Source organism: Xyrauchen texanus, chromosome 6, assembly GCF_025860055.1.
Source record: "Xyrauchen texanus isolate HMW12.3.18 chromosome 6, RBS_HiC_50CHRs, whole genome shotgun sequence".
In the NCBI taxonomy this organism is placed as follows: Eukaryota; Metazoa; Chordata; class Actinopteri; order Cypriniformes; family Catostomidae; genus Xyrauchen; species Xyrauchen texanus.
In genome coordinates, this window is record NC_068281.1 from 3,626,369 (window position 1) to 3,648,473 (window position 22,105).

Here is a 22,105-nt window from a genome sequence, read left to right on the forward strand (position 1 = left end):
TCTCTCTCCCTCTCTCCCTCTCACCATCACCGCTGCTATCACTGATTGGTTTCCCGCAAAGATAATTCCAGGCCAAAGCTGATACAGTGAATGACATGGACCGGAATGAGGATGTTGCCATGACAAAGAATGCTGCCCACAGCAGCAGCACACCTGTGCGCAACTGCACCTCCAAGAGTTGCCTGGAGTCCCACTCCGATGCCGCCGGGCCGGACTTGAAACCCAATCACGTCGCCATGGATGAGGCGGATGGTGGGGAGGAAGAGTCCAAGTTTCAACATCCTCGTCTGAGGAGAGTCGGGGGTGGGAGTTGCATTCAGAATAAACACTGCGCGCCAGGAGGGGGAGCCGCGTCACGGAGGAGCTCCGCGCACCACGAGCAGTCCACTTCCACAGATGCGCGCCCGGGTGCTGATGCTGCTGCGGCGGGTCGAAGCGGAGGAGGAGGTCGAGCGTCTACCGTAGAGGTGGAGACTTGTAATGTTGCAGGTGTCGGTGACGGCAACACCTCGGCACCGCTTTCCAGCATGAAATGCAACAAAAACGGGGAATGCAGGCGTGACTCCGGCACGGGGAGTCTCCGGTCCATCATGTCCAAGACGGACGGGAGTAAACGGGCTGCTTGCAATTCAACGTCCAGCATGGACGGAATCGGAGCCCTAACTCAGGGGCAGGACGCGTCAAACCCCAGTGCGACCCCCATGTCCACCGGTGTTCCGGAGAAGAAGGACTCGAAAGTGTCCTTTTCCAACGCGCCGAGTCGGAAAGCTTCTTCCTCCATCCACGGCACCCAGCAGCCCAGGAACTCGTTGACATTTATCAAATCCGAGGATGCTTCCCAGATCGGGGCCGAGGATAGTGAGACCCGGGACAGCCAGGCGAGCTTCATGCAGCGGCAGTTCAGCAGCATGCTTCAGCCCGGGGTCAATAAATTCTCCTTACGCATGTACGGGAGTCAGAAAGCGGTGGAGAAGGAGCAAGAACGGGTGAAATCGGCGGGCAACTGGATCATTCACCCCTACAGTGACTTCAGGTAAGAGCTAAAGGGTGCATGCAAGTTTTTGCATAAAGTTTTGCGATTTTGCATGAGAATATTTCATCACTTATGTCCAAAAGTGCTCCTTTAGGATGCATGAGAAAGGCAGTACGAACATTTACAGCACTTTGGAGGCCCCAAAGTCTGAAGACAGAATTTTGGTTAATCTAAACCTGAAAATAAGCAAAGGGTTAGGATTATGTGACATTGTAACATGATATGAATAAGACATATTTAAGATTCTGCACTATTTGTGGTACTGAACATGTTAAAGGATTTGCACAGATGGTCAGATATTCTTGCTTCCATTGATGCTGGATAACATTGATCAGCAGGTTTTGCTCAAACTTGTGGAGTCCAAACCAGCTCGATTGCATGCTGTCATTAATGCAAATAAAGACATACCAAATACGAAGATATTCTCAAATGCATGCAAATGTTTCAATGCAACGTTCCACTCAAATGGTCAATTTGATAATATAATATTTAATTAAAAACTTGAATTAAATCAGTAAAATGCTAAATGGACACATTTTCATTAACTCCCAATATGACATATTTATTTTTACTAGAGGTACAGAAAAGGTCCCCTTGAGGGGTGTTATACATTTCACAGTACCTTTATTTCTGAGAGAGACTTTTGGGCCCCAAAGACAATTTTGTCCAACAAATAAAGACACAATCATCATATGCTCACACAAGAGAATGCATTTAGGGATGTTATAGTATAATGTACACTGACCAGGCAATATATCTTCTAAAAACAGAATGCAGCAAAATTGTGCCTCATATCATACAGATTGTGGCACATAAGCAATTTTCTGTCCAGCAGATATCATGCTGAGATAGCTTGTGATAGATGTTATCATAGATTATAAAGACTAAATTGCAAATATTGACTTATTCGCAATATATGCTAAGTTTGAGAAAATCACATTTATTTTGATAGTCAGATTGCCTCATTGTCATTTATTATTTTTCTTTATTAATTTCTGATAGTCTTTAAAATATTGAATAATTGAAACACAGTGTATACACTCAGTACATGCACTTCAAGCGTGGGCAGAACTGTCTAACTCTCTGTTTAGGGAACTAGTCTGGGTTCTCAGACGAAGTACGTCATTTCAGCACCATACAAAGCGGACAGCAGTTTAGATCACGTCTAAAGTAGACCAAAATGTTTTAAACTAATATCTGCATATCAATATCGTTGACTATAAAAATGTGCATGCAATCTCTGCGTTCAAACATGCCATGCAATAACATGCCAATATTCTCATCATTTTGCGTTGTCTCCGTGAAAATGTAATCTGCTATTTCACATTCCCTCGGAGCTTTTTAAAGACGTTCAGCCATGCAAACCAAGCGAAAACAAACTTCTGCCATTTTGCATGAGTTGCATCAGTCTCCAGTTATGAGTCAGCATGCACTTCAACGCGCGCTGCTGTGACCTTGAGTTGTACACGCGCGCGACTGCAAGCAGCACCACGTGGAAACAGATCACTTCCGCTCCACACGCGCAGACATGCATTCCAGACCCTCAGGAATTGACCTAACCGTGTGAGACTCTCACATATCAGGGGTCTTGTAAAGCTTGCAACAATCTCCCTTTCAATATTAATAATTTAGAGAGGCAATTATGGCCATCCATGTCTACACCACATTGTTGAATTAAAGGTGCTTTAAGTGATTGTTTTTGGAATACAAAGCATGAAATAAATGGCATACTACCAATAATAAGCATGCAGGTTTTGCAGAAAACAATTTATACTATGAACCGTATGCACATTTTCAGTATGCATGGAATACATGGATGATATGCAACTAAGCCTATGTGAAGAATAGCATACTATCTATCATACAATTCTTATTTCTGCACTGTGATATATGCGCACACTAGTAACATTTGTTTTTATATGCATGGAATGCCTGGATGATGTACAGTATGTTCGAATATGGCTATTTTTGGAATAGCATACTGCCATAGCCATACTACTCTTACAATTTCTGCATTATATAGTATGTATACAGTGAACAGTATGCAAGTCACTTTTATATGTATAGCGCTTTTCACAACACACATCGTTTCAAAGCAGCTTTACAGAAAATATTACCTGTATGACAAAGTAAACAATTAAGGCTCTGTTTGAAATTGCATATTACCATACTACTCTTACAATTTCTGCAGTATTTAGTAGGCTAATTATACTATGCACAGTATGCACATTTTAAGTATGCTGGAATACCTGGATGATTTGCAATATGCAACTATGTCTATGTTTGGAATAGCATACTATACTGCTCTTCTGCTTTCTGCAGTATTTAGTACTGTATACAGTGAACACATTCTCAGTATGCATGGAAAACCTGGATAATGTGCAGTATGAAACTACAGCTCTGTTTGAAGCAGTATACTACCATACTATTAGGATTTCTGAGGTATACAGGATGCACATTTTCTGAATACATAAAATAAAGGATGACCTACTACATTTGAAGTAATTCGTAGTATACAGACAGTGCACACTGCACAGAATCCGGTATTCCAGGGGTTAAACTGATTAGGAACATTATATAGGCCTATTGTGAAAACTATACAAATAATTTGAATTTAACTGAATGGATGGGTGTTGGTTAAAAATGACCATCAGTTGATAATTTCACATTTGAAAGGCCCATTTCTTTCCTGTCTCTCTTTCTGTATGGCTGTTGTAGGTTCTACTGGGATTTCACCATGCTTCTCTTCATGGTCGGCAACCTGATTATTATTCCTGTCGGTATCACCTTCTTTAAAGAGGAGACTTCCACGCCGTGGATCATTTTCAACGTATTCTCTGATACATTCTTCCTCATGGACCTGGTGCTGAACTTTCGCACGGGTATCATTATCGAGGACAATTCTGACATCATTCTGGACCCTAAAACCATCAAAAAGAAGTACCTGAGGACCTGGTTTGTGGTAGACTTGATCTCATCCATCCCGGTGGATTATATCTTCCTGATTGTGGAACAGGGCATAGACTCAGAGGTGTATAAGACGGCGCGTGCTCTAAGGATTGTGCGATTCACTAAGATCCTGAGTTTGCTGAGGCTACTGCGGCTTTCTCGGCTAATCCGCTACATTCACCAATGGGAAGAGGTACGTCAACACACACCTCTCTAATATACCACATATTCTATACAATCTCCAAAAACCCTAACTACTGCATTCATGTGAAACTATGTACTGTATACACCACCTTGTGCATATTCACAAAGTTCCAAATATACCCCATCATCTGCATATACATGAAACTACATTTGAACCCCATCTAGTGCAAGTGTAAGCTTTGTACAGTATATATTCCATCATCTGCATTTATACAGAGCTCCATACAGTATATAGCCTTTCATTAATTGCATATGGGCAAATTTCCATTTATACCCTATTAAATGTAGTATGTGTATATCTACATTATATACCACATCACTACATTTATAAACACATCTCCATACACCGTATACACCATCACTACATATATACACAAATATCCATATATACACCATCACATCTTATATACACAAAGGTATATATTGCCCATTGCTTCATATATACACAGAGGTCCATACACAGTATACCTCATCACTTTGTATATACACAAAGGTCCATTTATACATGCACTGTATACATAAATCTCCATATATACAGTATGTCATCACTGTGTATATACACAAAGCTCCATATATACCCCATCACTTCGTATATACATTGAGGTCCCTATATACCCAATCACTTCATATATACACAGAGGTCCATATATCCCCATCACTTCACATATACACAGAGGTCCATATATTCCCCATCACTTCATATATACACAGAGGTCCATATATCCCCATCACTTCATATATACACAAAGGTCTGAATGTACCCCATGACTGCATGTATTCATGAAGATTCATATACTGTGTATACCTCATCATTTTGCATATACTGTACACAAAGATCCAATATACACTTCATACAGTACTGTATATACACAAAGCTCCATATATCCCCATCACTTTATATATACACAATGCTCCACATACTGTATACCCCATTACTGTATTTATACACAAAGCTCTATATATATACACTTCATATATACACAAAGATCCGAATATACCCCATCACTGCATGTACTGTATACATAAAGCTCTATACGTCATCACTTTGTATATATACAAAGGTCCATATACTCCCCATCACTTCATATATACATAAAGCTCCAAACATCCCCATCACTTCATATATTCACAAAGCTCCATATACTGTATACCCCATCATTTCATAAATACACAGAGGTCCATGTATACCCCAAAGCTTCATATATATGTGCAAAGCTCTATATATACCCCATCACTTCAAATATCCACTGAGATCTATGTATACCACATCACTTCACATATCCCCATCACTTCATATATTCACAAAGCTCCATATACAGATTACACCATAACTTGATATATACACAAAGCACTATATATACCCCATCAATTCATATATATATACACAGAGGTCCATAAATACACCATCACTTCATATATATATATATATATATATATATATATATATATATATATATATATATACACAGAGGTCCATATTTATATATACCCCATCACTTCATATATATATATATATATATATATATACACAGAGGTCCATATTTATATATACCCGATCACTTCATATATATATATATATACACAGAGGTCCATATTTATATATACCCCATCACTTCATATATATGCACAAAGCTCCATATTCTGATTACACCATAACTTGATATATACACAAAGCTCCATATATACCCAATCAATTCATATATACATACACAGAGGTCCATATATACCCCATCTGTTCATATATATATACACAGAGGTCTATATATACCCCATCAATTCATATATACATACACAGAGGTCCATATATACCCGATCACTTCATATATATATATACACACAGAGGTCCATATTTATATATACCCCATCAATTCATATATACGTACTCAGAGGTCCATATATACCCCATCAATTCATATATACATACACAGAGGTCCATATATACCCGATCACTTCATATATATATATATATATATATATATATATATATATATATATATATATATATATATACACAGAGGTCCATATTTAAATATACCCCATCACTTCATATATATGCACAAAGCTCCATATTATGATTACACCATAACTTGATATATACACAAAGCTCCATATATACCCAATCAATTCATATATACATACACAGAGGTCCATATATACCCCATCTGTTCATATATATATACACAGAGGTCTATATATACCCCATCAATTCATATATACATACACAGAGGTCCATATATACCCCATCTGTTCATATATATATATACACAGAGGTCTATATATACCCCATCAATTCATATATACATACACAGAGGTCCATATATACCCCATCTGTTCATATATATATACACAGAGGTCTATATATACCCCATCAATTCATATATACATACACAGAGGTCCATATATACCCCATCTGTTCATATATATATATATATACATACACAGAGGTCCATATATACCCCATCTGTTCATATATATATATATATATACATACACAGAGGTCCATATATACCCCATCTGTTCATATATATATATACATACACAGAGGTCCATATATACCCCATCACTTCATATATATATATATACACACACAGAGGTCCATACAGTATATACCCCATCACTTCATATATATATACACACACAGAGGTCCATATATACCCCATCACTTCACATATACACAAATCGCCCTATATACTGTATATCCCATCACTGCATGTTTATACATAACGCTACATATCTACCCAGTAGTTTTTGTATTATTCTTCTTAGTATGCACGTAATCACTATTATAATATTTATTTTGTCTTATTTTCCTTTAGCATTTTAAATATTTAAACCATGTTTTAACGAATGAGGTGCATTACATAACCACGTTCATGCATTCAAAAGCTAACTATACTGGATTCCAGCATGAACTCAGCATGCTCTGTGTAAAATGTGACGAAATATGAATGTGAGTGTCAGGGAAGGTTGGGGTTATTCTCCTGATGGGCACAAATTGAATGTGGATGTTTATACATGCGTATTAGAGGTAGAGGGCATGAAGGTTGTGGAGATGTGCCAGTTGAACGGGGCCCAGTAGGCCAACATTTTCTGGCTCAGATGTTGTTGTTTTGGAGCTCAGCAGATGTACTGGAGTTCTCAGCTATGTTTTATGTTATGTTTTATTTAAGTGTCAACTTTGTGTTAGATGTGTGTCCTAAAATAGACACAAATTAGACACACAGTAAGAACATAGTGCTAAAATTAATTTGGAAACGTAGCTCAGATCATTTGCTCTTGGGAAAAAAAGTCTCCCATTTGATCTATTGCTTTTTAGGAGAAAGAATTGAGATATTAAAGAAAGTTCATTTGTGATTTTTCTTTGCTATGACTGCAGACCCTGCAGATAGCAGATGGTGTGTTTAACACAGACAAAAAGGTGTTGACGGTTCTCTTGTCATGGCCCCGAAAAAGGTCCAGGCAGATGTCTAACGAGTCTTAAAAATGGGAGGTTCACACTTCTCTCACTAATTAAAGCACTGTGTCTAAGACACTGTCAGTCAATAGGTTCTCTTGGCTGGACGTCACCATGCAGGAAAGCCAGGGCTGGGCTATATACTGTATAGAATATTCACATTATATACTGGACGTGGGGATTTTCTCTTATGATATAAAATCAAGCAATGTTGTGGATACTGCAGTGATTTTAATGCATTTGTTATTTAGTGACTCGTGATTATTAGAGCTCTAGGGTAGGGCAGCAACCAGGGCTGACTGATAATCTGGCATACCGGGCATTTCCCCGGTGGGCCGACGCATTTTGGGGCTGATCATGGGTGGACTGGCCGTCGGAAGAACTGACGGGGCCGGTATGTCGGCTGTGAAATGTGCCAAATGGGCCGCGATAATCTAAAATGAGCCGCCGCGTTATGCAGAATGGACCACAAAACGTTCAACAAGTTTTGGGCATTTGCCATGTAAAATCCCGGGCCGATTTCTCTTCCCAGTCCAGCCCTGGCTGCAACTAACAAATATTTTGATAATCGATTAATCTAATGCTTATTAGAACGATTATTCGACGATTATTGCAATGATTAATCATTAGCTCTTAACCGATTATTCAGCTTGTGCCCAACTTAAAAGGTTGTATTAAACGTGCTTACTAACAATAAAGAGGACAAAATCATCTTTTAAAAATACCTTTAAATGACTTTTACTGAATTTAATTCAGTAAATTCAAAAAATCCTGTTTTTGTCTTGTTTTCCATTAAAATTGTCTAAAAATCCTTAAAACAAGATGAATTTATGATCATTAAGAGAATGTATCTTAAATAAAAGTGTATTTTTTCACTTGGTTATTCTTCTGAAGTGCAGTAAAGACAAAATATACTTATATTCAAGATCTATTCTCTAAAAGCAAGTCTAAATATCTTATAAGCTGCTTCTCAGGTGAATTCATCGTTTTTAAAACAAATAAAAAAATATTTTGTTGCAGTGTATAATAGGGCGAAGACTGCCCTCTCTCTCACCTTTCTGTTCACTTCAATCCATCTTTAACTCACAAAAAAACAAACTCTCTCTTATTAATAAAGTATTGTTATAAAACTGCGTATTGCCAATGTTCTACACGATAAGAAATGAATGACACAAGCCATCATGTTACAGTCTAGCTGCATTAAGCGTATGTGCTCGAGGGATGAGCGTCCCCGCACCAGAGTGTGCCTCTCTCCCCCTCAGATCGGGACATTCGTGCAATTCATAGTAGAGGCGCTGACTGCACAGAGAAATGCCAGTTTCGAGTTTGTAGTTATTTACATGACCTGCTTCCATATTTTTTAACTTTAATAAAGCTTAAATATAACTTCATTTAAGGTGGTACACTGGGGGGTTTCCTTTAAAGAGCACCAGCTCCACATATTCCACAACGAGAGTGCTTCTGTATTGACTTATTTTGTATTTTTGCATTATAAATCCTTCATACTTTGTGATCTGCATCACCTGAAGCTGTTTGGAAAGTTTAGAGTGCGTCTGGACTGTGATCTGTGTTATTCTTCCTCTCCTCAGTCAGAACTGCAGTGCTGCTCTCATCATTCGAGTTTCATGTGATCACGTTACGTTAAATGAGATCAAATGACTAGTCGACAATTACGTTTTTTTGTCGACAATGTCAACGAATTGTTTCAGCCCTACTCTAGGGCAGATATGTAGATATATATCCACTACAGGTATATCTGTAATGTATCACCCAGATGTTATGGAAGCGAATGTTCTTACAGAGAATGAAAATAAAGACCTCAAGCACCAAATTAATTTGTTACAAGAAAAGAACGGGTTGTAATTAACATTGAGTGCTCTGTGGCACTTAAATCCCTTAATAATTTGCTTAATTATCGTTTAATTATTTCAGCATGATTATTGACTGCCCATTAAAAAGAACAAAACATAAAGGGTCTTTTTCTTTGGGGCATTTTTCAATTACAAGAAAAGCAAGGTTTTCCAGTGGAAATACATTTAATTTTAATTCATTAAAGAAACAGTTCACCCAAAAATAAACATTCTGTCATTATTTACTCACCTTTGTGCTGTTCCAAAGTTGTGTCCTGTTTTGATATGGAACACAAAAGGAGATCTTTGAACGAAATAAACAAAGCAACTATTATTGAATGGCTTCAGAGCACTTACACTATTGTGCATGAGTCATATGGACTACTTTATGGTGCTGTTTTGTCCCTTTTTGAGCTTGACAGATGTAGTATGGAAAAGAGCTACGTATATATTCTTCAAAAAGTGTAATTTGGTGTAAAAAATGAGAATGAGTAAATGACATAATTTGTATTGATCTCTTGATCCCTGTAGATTGATCGTGTTAATGTATTGTTAATAACTGTCTTTTATCAATTAAGATACAACAGCTGGATCAGGTGGGTCATGGTGGTGCACTCAAGTGTGGCTACTTTGCATAATTATGAGGTCGTGATTGGTTATTTGCCTGCAATACGCTATTAGACCATTGCTGTACAGAGCCTGCCTTGTTAGCTTTCTGTTCAGCTACTGTAGGGTACCGCAGTAAAGGTGAGACACGGTGTTCTAGCATTTTCAAAAAAGTGTGATGCATTTATATTCACAACATGCACAGGGGAGAACTCAACAACAATCTAAAAACATAGAGCTCTCCTTTCCTGTACATGACCTCCTCTTCTAAAACAACTGCATAGTTTAGCCTTTGCCTAAATGTTCAAATTTTTTACTTTTACTATTATCAACAAAAGAGACTTGAACAAACTTACAAAAAAAAAGTATACTTACAGAGCAGTCTGTAAGTATACTAAGGCTAGAAACATACATGACTCAAGTACACCACTGATTGCATGCATGCAGCCCTGTTGTACATCCTTAAAGCGCATTCTTGAATTATTGTTGTGGTAAATAACCTCAGTAACCAGGGTTTGATAGTATGATGGCATTTCAGTGAGAGTGATGTCATAATGTTATTAGAGTTAAGTCGTAATATTATTAGAATAAATTTGCAATATTATGAGAGTGATGTCATAATGTTATTAGAGTAAAGTTGCAATATTTTTAGAATAAAGTTGCAATATTATTAGAATAAATTTGCAATATTATGAGAGTGATGTCATGATGTTATTAGAGTAAAATCATAATATTATTAGAATAAAGTTGCAATATTATGAGAGTGATGTCATGATGTTATTAGAGTAAAATCATAATATTATTAGAGTTAAGTTGCAATATTATGAGAGTGATGTCATAATGTTATTAGAGTAAAATCACAATATTATTAGAGTAAAGTTGCAATATTATGAGAGTGATGTCATGATGTTATTAGAGTAAAATCATAATATTATTAGAATAAAGTTGCAATATTATGAGAGTGATGTCATGATGTTATTAGAGTAAAATCATAATATTATTAGAGTTAAGTTGCAATATTATTAGAATAAAGTTGCTATATTATGAGAGTGATGTCATAATGTTATTAGAGTAAAATCATAATATTATTAGAATAAATTTGCAATAATATGAGAGTGATGTCATAATGTTACTAGAGTAAAATCATAATATTATTAGAGTAAAGTTGCAATATTTTTAGAATAAAGTTGCAATATTATTAGAATAAAGTTGCAATATTATTAGAATAAAGTTGCAATATCTTTTAGAATAAAGTTGCAATATTATTAGAATAAAGTTGCAATATCTTTAGAATAAAGTTGAAGTTGCAATATTTTTAGAATAAAGTTGCAATATTATGAGAGTGATGTCATAATGTTATTAGAGTAAAATCATAATATTATTAAAGTCGTAATATTATTAGAATAAAGTTGCTATATTATGAGAGTGATGTCATAATGTTATTAGAGTAAAGTCGTAATATTATTAGAATAAAGTTGCAATATTATGAGAGTGATGTCATAATGTTATTAGAGTAAAATCATAATATTATTAAAGTCGTAATATTATTAGAATAAAGTTGCAATATTATGAGAGTGATGTCATAATGTTATTAGAGTAAAGTCGTAATATTATTAGAATAAAGTTGCAATATTATGAGAGTGATGTCATAATGTTATTAGAGTAAAGTTGTAATATTATTAGAATAAAGTTGCAATATTATGAGAGTGATGTCATAATGTTATTAGAGTAAAGTCGTAATATTATTAGAATAAAGTTGCAATATTATGAGAGTGATGTCATGATGTTATTAGAGTAAAATCATAATATTATTAGAATAAAGTTGCAATATTATGAGAGTGATGTCATAATTTTATTAGAGTAAAATCATAATATTATTAGAGTTAAGTTGCAATATTATTAGAATAAAGTTGCAATATTATGAGAGTGATGTCATAATGTTATTAGAGTAAAATCATAATATTATTAGAATAAAGTTGCAATATTATGAGAGTGATGTCATAATGTTATTAGTTAAGTTGCAATATTATTAGAATAAAGTTGCAATATTATGAGAGTGATGTCATAATGTTATTAGAGTAAAATCATAATATTATTAGAATAGAGTTGCTATATTATGAGAGTGATGTCATAATGTTATTAGAGTAAAATCATAATATTATTAGAGTAAATTTGCAATATTATTAGAATAAAGTTGCTATATTATGAGAGTGATGTCATAATGTTATTAGAGTAAAATCATAATATTATTAGAGTAAAGTTGCAATATTATTAGAATAAAGTTGCTATATTATGAGAGTGATGCCATAATGTTATTAGAGTAAAATCATAATATTATTAGAGTTAAGTTGCAATATTATTAGAATAAAGTTGCAATATTATGAGAGTGATGTCATAATGTTATTAGAGTAAAATCATAATATTATTAGAGTAAAGTTGCAATATTATTAGAATAAAGTTGCTATATTATGAGAGTGATGCCATAATGTTATTAGAGTAAAATCATAATATTATTAGAATAAAGTTGCAATATTATTAGAATAAAGTTGCTATATTATGAGAGTGATGTCATAATGTTATTAGAGTAAAATCATAATATTATTAGAGTAAAGTTGCAATATTATTAGAATAAAGTTGCTATATTATGAGAGTGATGTCATAATGTTATTAGAGTAAAATCATAATATTATTAGAATAAAGTTGCAATATTATGAGAGTGATGTCATAATGTTATTAGAGTAAAATCATAATATTATTAGAGTAAAGTTGCAATATTATTAGAATAAAGTTGCTATATTATGAGAGTGATGCCATAATGTTATTAGAGTAAAATCATAATATTATTAGAGTTAAGTTGCAATATTATTAGAATAAAGTTGCAATATTATGAGAGTGATGTCATAATGTTATTAGAGTAAAATCTTAATATTATTAAAGTCGTAATATTATTAGAATAAAGTTGCAATATTATGAGAGTGATGTCATAATGTTATTAGAGTTAAGTTGCAATATTATTAGAATAAAGTTGCAATATTATGAGAGTGATGTCATGATGTTATTAGAGTTAAGTTGCAATATTATTAGAATAAAGTTGCTATATTATGAGAGTGATGTCATGATGTTATTAGAGTAAAATCATAATATTATTAGAATAAAGTTGCTATATTATGAGAGTGATGTCATAATGTTATTAGAGTAAAATCATAATATTATTAGAGTAAAATCATAATATTATTAGAGTAAAGTTGCAATATTATGAGAGTGATGTCATAATGTTATTAGAGTAAAATCATAATATTATTAGAGTAAAATCATAATATTATTAGAGTAAAGTTGCAATATTATGAGAGTGATGTCATAATGTTATTAGAGTAAAGTCGTAATATTATTAGAATAAAGTCGCAATATTATGAGAGTGATGTCATAATGTTATTAGAGTAAAATCATAATATTATTAGAGTAAAGTTGCAATATTATGAGAGTGATGTCATAATGTTATTAGAGTAAAGTCATAATATTATTAGAATAAAGTCGCAATATTATGAGAGTGATGTCAAGTAATATTATTAGAATAAAGTTGCAATATTATGAGAGTGATGTCATAATGTTATTAGAGTAAAATCATAATATTATTAGAGTAAAGTTGCAATATTATGAGAGTGATGTCATAATGTTATTAGAGTAAAGTCGTAATATTATTAGAATAAAGTCGCAATATTATGAGAGTGATGTCATAATGTTATTAGAGTAAAATCATAATATTATTAGAATAAAGTTGCTATATTATGAGAGTGATGTCATAATGTTATTAGAGTAAAATCATAATATTATTAGAATAAAGTTGCTATATTATGAGAGTGATGTCATAATGTTATTAGAGTAAAATCATAATATTATTAGAATAAAGTTGCTATATTATGAGAGTGATGTCATAATGTTATTAGAGTAAAATCATAATATTATTAGAGTAAAATCATAATATTATTAGAGTAAAGTTGCAATATTATGAGAGTGATGTCATAATGTTATTAGAGTAAAATCGTAATATTATTAGAGTAAAGTTGCAATATTATGAGAGTGATGTCATAATGTTATTAGAGTAAAATCGTAATATTATTAGAGTAAAGTTGCAATATTATGAGAGTGATGTCATAATGTTATTAGAGTAAAATCGTAATATTATTAGAGTAAAGTTGCAATATTATGAGAGTGATGTCATGATGTTATTAGAGTAAAATCATAATATTATTAGAATAAAGTTGCTATATTATGAGAGTGATGTCATAATGTTATTAGAGTAAAATCATAATATTATTAGAATAAAGTTGCTATATTATGAGAGTGATGTCATAATGTTATTAGAGTAAAATCATAATATTATTAGAGTAAAATCATAATATTATTAGAGTAAAGTTGCAATATTATGAGAGTGATGTCATAATGTTATTAGAGTAAAATCGTAATATTATTAGAGTAAAGTTGCAATATTATGAGAGTGATGTCATAATGTTATTAGAGTAAAGTCGTAATATTATTAGAATAAAGTTGCTATATTATGAGAGTGATGTCATAATGTTATTAGAGTAAAATCATAATATTATTAGAGTAAAATCATAATATTATTAGAGTAAAGTTGCAATATTATGAGAGTGATGTCATAATGTTTTTAGAGTAAAGTCGTAATATTATTAGAATAAAGTTGCTATATTATGAGAGTGATGTCATAATGTTATTAGAGTAAAATCATAATATTATTAGAGTAAAATCATAATATTATTAGAGTAAAGTTGCAATATTATGAGAGTGATGTCATAATGTTATTAGAGTAAAATCGTAATATTATTAGAGTAAAGTTGCAATATTATGAGAGTGATGTCATAATGTTATTAGAGTAAAATCGTAATATTATTAGAATAAAGTTGCTATATTATGAGAGTGATGTCATAATGTTATTAGAGTAAAATCATAATATTATTAGAGTAAAATCATAATATTATTAGAGTAAAGTTGCAATATTATGAGAGTGATGTCATAATGTTATTAGAGTAAAATCGTAATATTATTAGAGTAAAGTTGCAATATTATGAGAGTGATGTCATAATGTTATTAGAGTAAAGTCGTAATATTATTAGAATAAAGTCGCAATATTATGAGAGTGATGTCATAATGTTATTAGAGTAAAATCATAATATTATTAGAGTAAAGTTGCAATATTATGAGAGTGATGTCATAATGTTATTAGAGTAAAGTCGTAATATTATTAGAATAAAGTCGCAATATTATGAGAGTGAGGTCGTAATATTATTAGAATAAAGTCGCAATATTATGAGAGTGATGTCATAATGTTATTAGAGTAAAATCATAATATTATTAGAGTAAAGTTGCAATATTATGAGAGTGATGTCATAATGTTATTAGAGTAAAATCATAATATTATTAGAATAAAGTCGCAATATTATGAGAGTGATGTCATAATGTTATTAGAGTAAAATCATAATATTATTAGAATAAAGTTGCTATATTATGAGAGTGATGTCATAATGTTATTAGAGTAAAATCATAATATTATTAGAGTAAAGTTGCAATATTATGAGAGTGATGTCATAATGTTATTAGAGTAAAGTCGTAATATTATTAGAATAAAGTCGCAATATTATGAGAGTGATGTCATAATGTTATTAGAGTAAAATCATAATATTATTAGAATAAAGTTGCTATATTATGAGAGTGATGTCATAATGTTATTAGAGTAAAATCATAATATTATTAGAGTAAAGTCGTAATATTATTAGAATAAAGTTGCAATATTATGAGAGTGATGTCATAATGTTATTAGAGTAAAATCATAATATTATTAGAGTAAAGTTGCAATATTATGAGAGTGATGTCATAATGTTATTAAAGTCGTAATATTATTAGAATAAAGTCGCAATATTATGAGAGTGATGTCATAATGTTATTAGAGTAAAGTTGTAATATTATTAGAATAAAGTTGCAATATTGTGAGAGTGATGTCATAATGTTATTAGAGTAAAGTTGTAATATTATTAGAATAAAGTTGCTATATTATGAGAGTGATGTCATAATGTTATTAGAGTAAAGTCATAATATTATTAAAGTCGTAATATTATTAGAATAAGTCGCAATATTATGAGAGTGCTGTCATAATGTTATTAGAGTAAAATCACAATATTATTAGAGTAAAGTTGCAATATTATGAGAGTGCTGTCATAATGTTATTAGAGTAAAATCACAATATTATTAGAGTAAAGTTGCAATATTATGAGAGTGATGTCATGATGTTATTAGAGTAAAATCATAATATTATTAGAATGAAGTTGCAATATTATTAGAATAAAGTTGCAATATTATGAGAGTGATGTCATAATGTTATTACATTTACATTTACAGTTACATTTATTCATTTGGCAGACGCTTTTATCCAAAGCAACTTACAAAAGAGGAAAACATAAGCGAATCATATTAGGGAGACAGTGGTACAAAAGTGCCATATTGCAAAGTTTCACTATCATCAGAATAGTATACAAAACAGATTTAAGTGCAACAAGAAATGTTTTTTTTTTTTAGTGACTGGTTAAGTGCTTTTGGAAAAGATGTGTTTTTAGCCGTTTTTTGAAGATAGAGAGTGAGTTAGCTTCCCGGATTGAGTTGGGAAGGTCATTCCACCACCGTGGTATGATGAAACTGAAAGTCCGGGAAAGTGTTTTGGTGCCTCTTTGTTTTGGTATGACAAGGCGACGTTCCTTAGCCGACCGCAGGCTTCTGGTGGGAATGTAGCTCTGCATAAATGTTTTTAGGTATGCTGGAGCAGACCCAGTGACTGTTTTATATGCCAGCATCAGGGCCTTGAATTTAATACGTGCATGAACCGGCAGCCAGTGGAGAGAGACAAAGAGTGGTGATGTGCTCTCTTAGGTTCATTAAAAACCAGACGTGCTGCTGCATTCTGGATCATTTGGAGAGGTCTAATAGCAGATGCAGGAAGGCCTGCAATGAGAGCGTTAAAGTAGTCCAGTCTAGTTATGACAAGGGACTGAACGAGCAGTTGTGTGGCATGTACAGAGAGGAAGGGTCTTATCTTCCTGATATTGTAGAGTGTAAATCTACATGATCTTGCAGTCTTTGAAATGTGGTCTGTGAAATTTAGCTCATCATCAATGGTTACCCCAAGATTTCTGACCGTTTTGGAAGGTGAAACTATAGTTGGACCCAGCTGCACGGTGATGTTGTGTTCAAGAGCAGGGTTGGCTGGAAAGACAAGGAGTTCGGTCTTGGCTGGATTGAGTTGCAGGTGGTGTTCCTTCATCCAGGCTGAGATGTCTGCCAGACAGGCAGCGATTCGAGCGGTCACTGTGGTGTTGTTGGGCTGGAAAGACAAGTAGAGTTGCGTGTCATCGGCGTAGCAGTGGTAAGAGAAACCATGTGACTGGATGATGGGTCCCAGTGATGTTGTGTATATAGAGAAGAGAAGTGGCCCAACACTGATCCCTGAGGTACCCCAGTAAGTAACTGGTGTGGCTTGGATACCTCCCCTCTCCAGGCTACCTCAAAGGACCTTTCTGAGAGATAAGAGTTGAACCAGTCAAGCACAGTTCCAGTGATGCCCAGTTTAGAGAGGGTGGAGAGTAGGATCTGATGGTTGACTGTGTCAAAGGCAGCAGAAAGGTCCAGCAGAATCAGAACGGATGATCTGGATTCAGCTTTCGCCTGTCTCAGCGACTTTTGAAGCCTGACTGATTGTCATCCAGCAGCTTGTTCTGTGAGAGATAGGCAGAGATCTGATTGAAAAGTGTAAAGATCTGATTATTAGAGTAAAATCATAATATTATTAGAGTAAAGTCGTAATATTATTAGAATAAAGTTTTTTAATTATTTGTGTAGTGGATTTATGCAACTAGTTAAAAATGGCTCTGTTTGTTCAGCCTGAAACGGCAACATTGGCGTGAGTTTGGGGCAGATCTATTGCTTTGTCTGACCAATAAAAATGGGCGTAGGGTTTGGGGACACCGAATATATAGAATTAAAAATGTTGGATACAGTAATTAAGATTCTTGAGTTGAGCTGCATGTTTTATATGGTTATTTAAAACAAATATTGCTGTTGTTATAGGTTCTTCAGATTAGTGTATTGGCTTCTGTTTTTTTTTTTTTTTTTTTTTAAAGTAACAGTACATAAATGTTTTTTTTTAAGAAGTAGAGAATTCAGAATTCTTTGTGTCATTTAAAAAGTTCTCTGATATAAGACTTTAAAATCCTTTTTTATTTCTAATCACAATCTTTATTTTTAGAGTACATGGTCATTTTATTTTGTGCATGAGGGTTTAGCAATATTTTGCTGTCTCAGCGTGATATAAACTGGGGTTAAGTGACTCAGTGATTCACTTATGTGTTGATTAGTAGTCTGATTACATGTCGTGCTGCGGGGCTCTGTTGTAATTGTTTTATCTTTATAATCATGTGTTCTGAACAGTACATTCTCCCTTGAAAGACTCACTTAAGTCACGATTTTCGAGTCAATCATATAAATAAAAAAAATGACAACAGTTGTTGCGTAAGCATTTATAAATGTTTTTTGTTATGCCAAACCAAAGTCTGCAATCTATGTAACTCCATGCATGTAAATAAGGTTAACAAAGGCATTGAATGACTTCAGATTTATATTTTAACCCAAAATTAACTTACCTGATTTAACCCCCAAAACGTTTAGTATTTCATTAATTAAATAAATTGTGTCAGATGAATGTTAAAACAAACTGTTGTAGGCCACTTTAGTATAAAGTTTTAAGTAAATACTGTATTACACTAGTATAACAGTACGCAGTATACCAAAAGATTTAATGAACACATTTTTCCTCATTAAGAGGAAGATTTTCACTGAATAACAACTAACATTTCACACAAAGCTACTGTATGGCTTCAGAAGACTTGAAATATAGTGCATTTTTTTGTCATTTTAAAGCTTGACAAACCCAGTTCCTTTTTCTATTATCACATGGAAAAGAGCTGCCAGGATATTCTTCGAAAGTTCCCCTTTTGTGTTCCACATAACAAAATGAACTCATACAGGTTTGGAACAACCTGAGGCTGAGTAAAGGATTACAGAACTTAATTTTTTTGTGTGAACTATTGCTTTAATGTGATTGATTGGAGGTGGATGTTCAGTTGAACCAACCAACTGATGCTCACAGTGTACGTACGGCGTGTAGCAAGTGTCCCGCTGTGTTTTTGTATTGTCTGATGGACAGAAGGAAATGTTACTTTAAAAAGTAATATAATTACAATAATGCATTACTCCTAATGAAAGTAGCAAATTATGTTACATATAGTTTTGTATGGTAGATAGTTTTCTCTTTATTAGCTGTGGACTGTGGACGAGTGTTTTCCCACCAAATTAGTTTGCATGTAACCGCTAAACCGCTATATCCTGCATCGCTTGCAGTGTAGACAGATTTACTGATTATTACATTTACAATGTAGACGTCACATACACTGCTTCAAAGTTATGGGGACGGGAGAGATTTTAAATGGTATTTGTCAGTAAATAAATCAATTAGAGAATGTAAAACAGTTATTATAATAATTGATCATTGTGAAGGGATCAATGGAAAGGAGGAGGCGAGAACCGGCTTGACGATATAAATAATAGTTTAATGGTAAACTTAAAAGACAACATAAACACACATGACGGACATCCCGCACGATCCTCTGCAGTCGGCCTTTAAACCTCAGAGGCTTGATTAACCTAATACGGGACCGGGTGCGTAGGATCACGACCCGGCCCCGGGCTCCACCCTGCCACAATCATATTATGCAATTTTCTAATATTGTAATATTTTATATAATATACAATATAAGTATTGTGGCGTACATTCAAAAACTTTACTCAGTACTTCCAAAAAATAATTTTATTGCATAACGTGTTATTTGTAATTAGTTAAACAGTACAACATTGATGATAACAATCAGAACTTACATGCAAATGTATTTATAAGGATCATTTATTTATTTATTTTTATTATATTTAAAAAATGTTGTGCCAGCGTGCACTAAGTCTAGGCGCATGTGGGTTTGGTGAAATTGTGCATGGGAAGCGCTAATGCACGGGGTCAAGTTCAATTTAATTCTGAGGTTCTTCTCCGGTTATTGCACGATCTGTGTCCTATTATATAGTCAATTCCCTGTCATGCACAGGCGATATAAACAAAAACAGCACAGTCATATGAAGTTGGTGTAAATGGACTGTATGCAATGAATTAGAAGAATAGAAATATGGACTTACGTTCTTTTAGGCATTAACTGTGTCCTTGTTGAATGTCTTTTTATACACATGGGAAATGTGGTTCTCGTCAGGATTTGGATGTAGGCTCCGTTGAAATGATAGAGAATGTAAATATTATGAATTATATTGTCATAAGTGACACATAAATTATTGCTAGTATTAACAGTGATTTTATCGGCCTTCCAGGTTAGGCTGTGGATTAAATAAGAAATTGAATTGAATAAAAAAATACAACCAAAAATATCAAAATCATAAATACAAACACATTGAAAAATAAACCATGACAGCATGACCTATAGATAGTTTAACAAAAATCAAGTACATTTTGGACATTTATCTGCAAATCTCTAAACTGCAAATGCAGGAACTGATTTTAGACTTTGCACTAAAAACAGGCATGCTACTAAAATGTCTTAGCGCAAGAGCCTTTTTCTGGCCATTGGTCCACAGTTTGCGAACATATACGCACCCGCAGATGGCACAAACACTCCCGGCCACACTTGAGCTTTGCGCTGGTTTGTGTGCCATATTCCAAGTCTTCTGAAAGCATACGATAGGTTACAGTATGTCAAGATTTACACTTAAAGATGACATACTTTTCAGGTTGTTTCTCACCAAAACCTCATCATATACTTTGTAGTGGTCTATGCACATAACTGGTAATATGGTAATCAGAAGGTCGCTGGTTCAAACCCCACTGCCACCACCATTGTGTCCTTGAGCAAGGCACTTAACTCCAGGTTGCTCCAGGGGGATTGTCCCTGTAATAAGTGCTCTGTAAGTCGCTTTGGATAAAAGCGTCTGCCAAATGCATAAATGTAAATGTAAATATACTTTCTGAAAATGACTGTAAAGTTATTTAAATTGCAATTTTTACAGTCATTTCAGGGTTTGTTGATATTACATTGTAATGGCAATGAAGTTGTAAAATTACTAACTTAATAACTTAACACAGAAAATGTTAGTAAGTGAATGTATCACACTAAAATGATGTTTACATGCATATTGTTTAAGTCTTGTGGCTACACTTTTGAGAAAGTTAATATTTTAGTGTTCAAAAATTGGCCCCATTGACTTCCATTGTAAGTGCTCTACTGCAACCCAGATTTGTGCTTTTTTTAAAGAAATTATTTTTGTGGCAATCAACATTGTGCCACAAATGCTGTTGATTGAGCTTAACTTGTATTGAAGCCGGAATATTCCTTTAACGATTTTCTTACTACACGGAAGCCTTCGCCGATTATCAGCTGACGAAAGTAACGTTTTAAACGCATGCAACATGTTGCCACTAGCTTTAGCACGTTAGCCAACCTCAGTTCAACACTTGTACCTAGGAAGCACTTGGAGAGTATAGTATGTATATAAGAAGGTATTCTTTTCCGATGCACTTCTTCAACCGTCAAAACTATGTTGGTGTGTGGAACGTTGGACACTTCATGCATCCAGAGCATCCAGAGCCATACGTAGTGGAAGGGGCGGAGTTACCTGGCTGGTCTGATGATAAATAATGTCATTATTGAGAATGTTGCAATGTACAAGTGTTGAACTGAGGTTGGCTAACACTCTTAAGCTGGTGGCAACACATTGCACGTGTTTAAAACGTCACTTCTGTTAAACGGCGAATGCTTCCATGTAGTAATAAACGTTAAGTGTTCTATTTGGGACGATGCTACACTTTTGATATTCATACAGTACATGGCTGAGTGCATA

At 33.8% G+C, this 22,105-nt stretch overlaps 1 protein-coding gene across 1 annotated transcript in view; it reads left to right on the top strand.

Annotated features, from left to right (window-relative positions):
- The first annotated feature begins 236 nt into the window (after positions 1-236).
- LOC127644518 (potassium/sodium hyperpolarization-activated cyclic nucleotide-gated channel 2-like) overlaps positions 237-22,105 on the top strand; it is a 72,742-nt gene continuing 50,873 nt past the window's right edge. Inside the window, exons 1-2 of the mRNA XM_052127712.1 lie at positions 237-1,033; positions 3,752-4,175. Of these exons, the coding sequence (XP_051983672.1) occupies positions 237-1,033; positions 3,752-4,175 (1,221 nt within the window). The remainder of the gene's footprint in view (positions 1,034-3,751; positions 4,176-22,105) is intronic.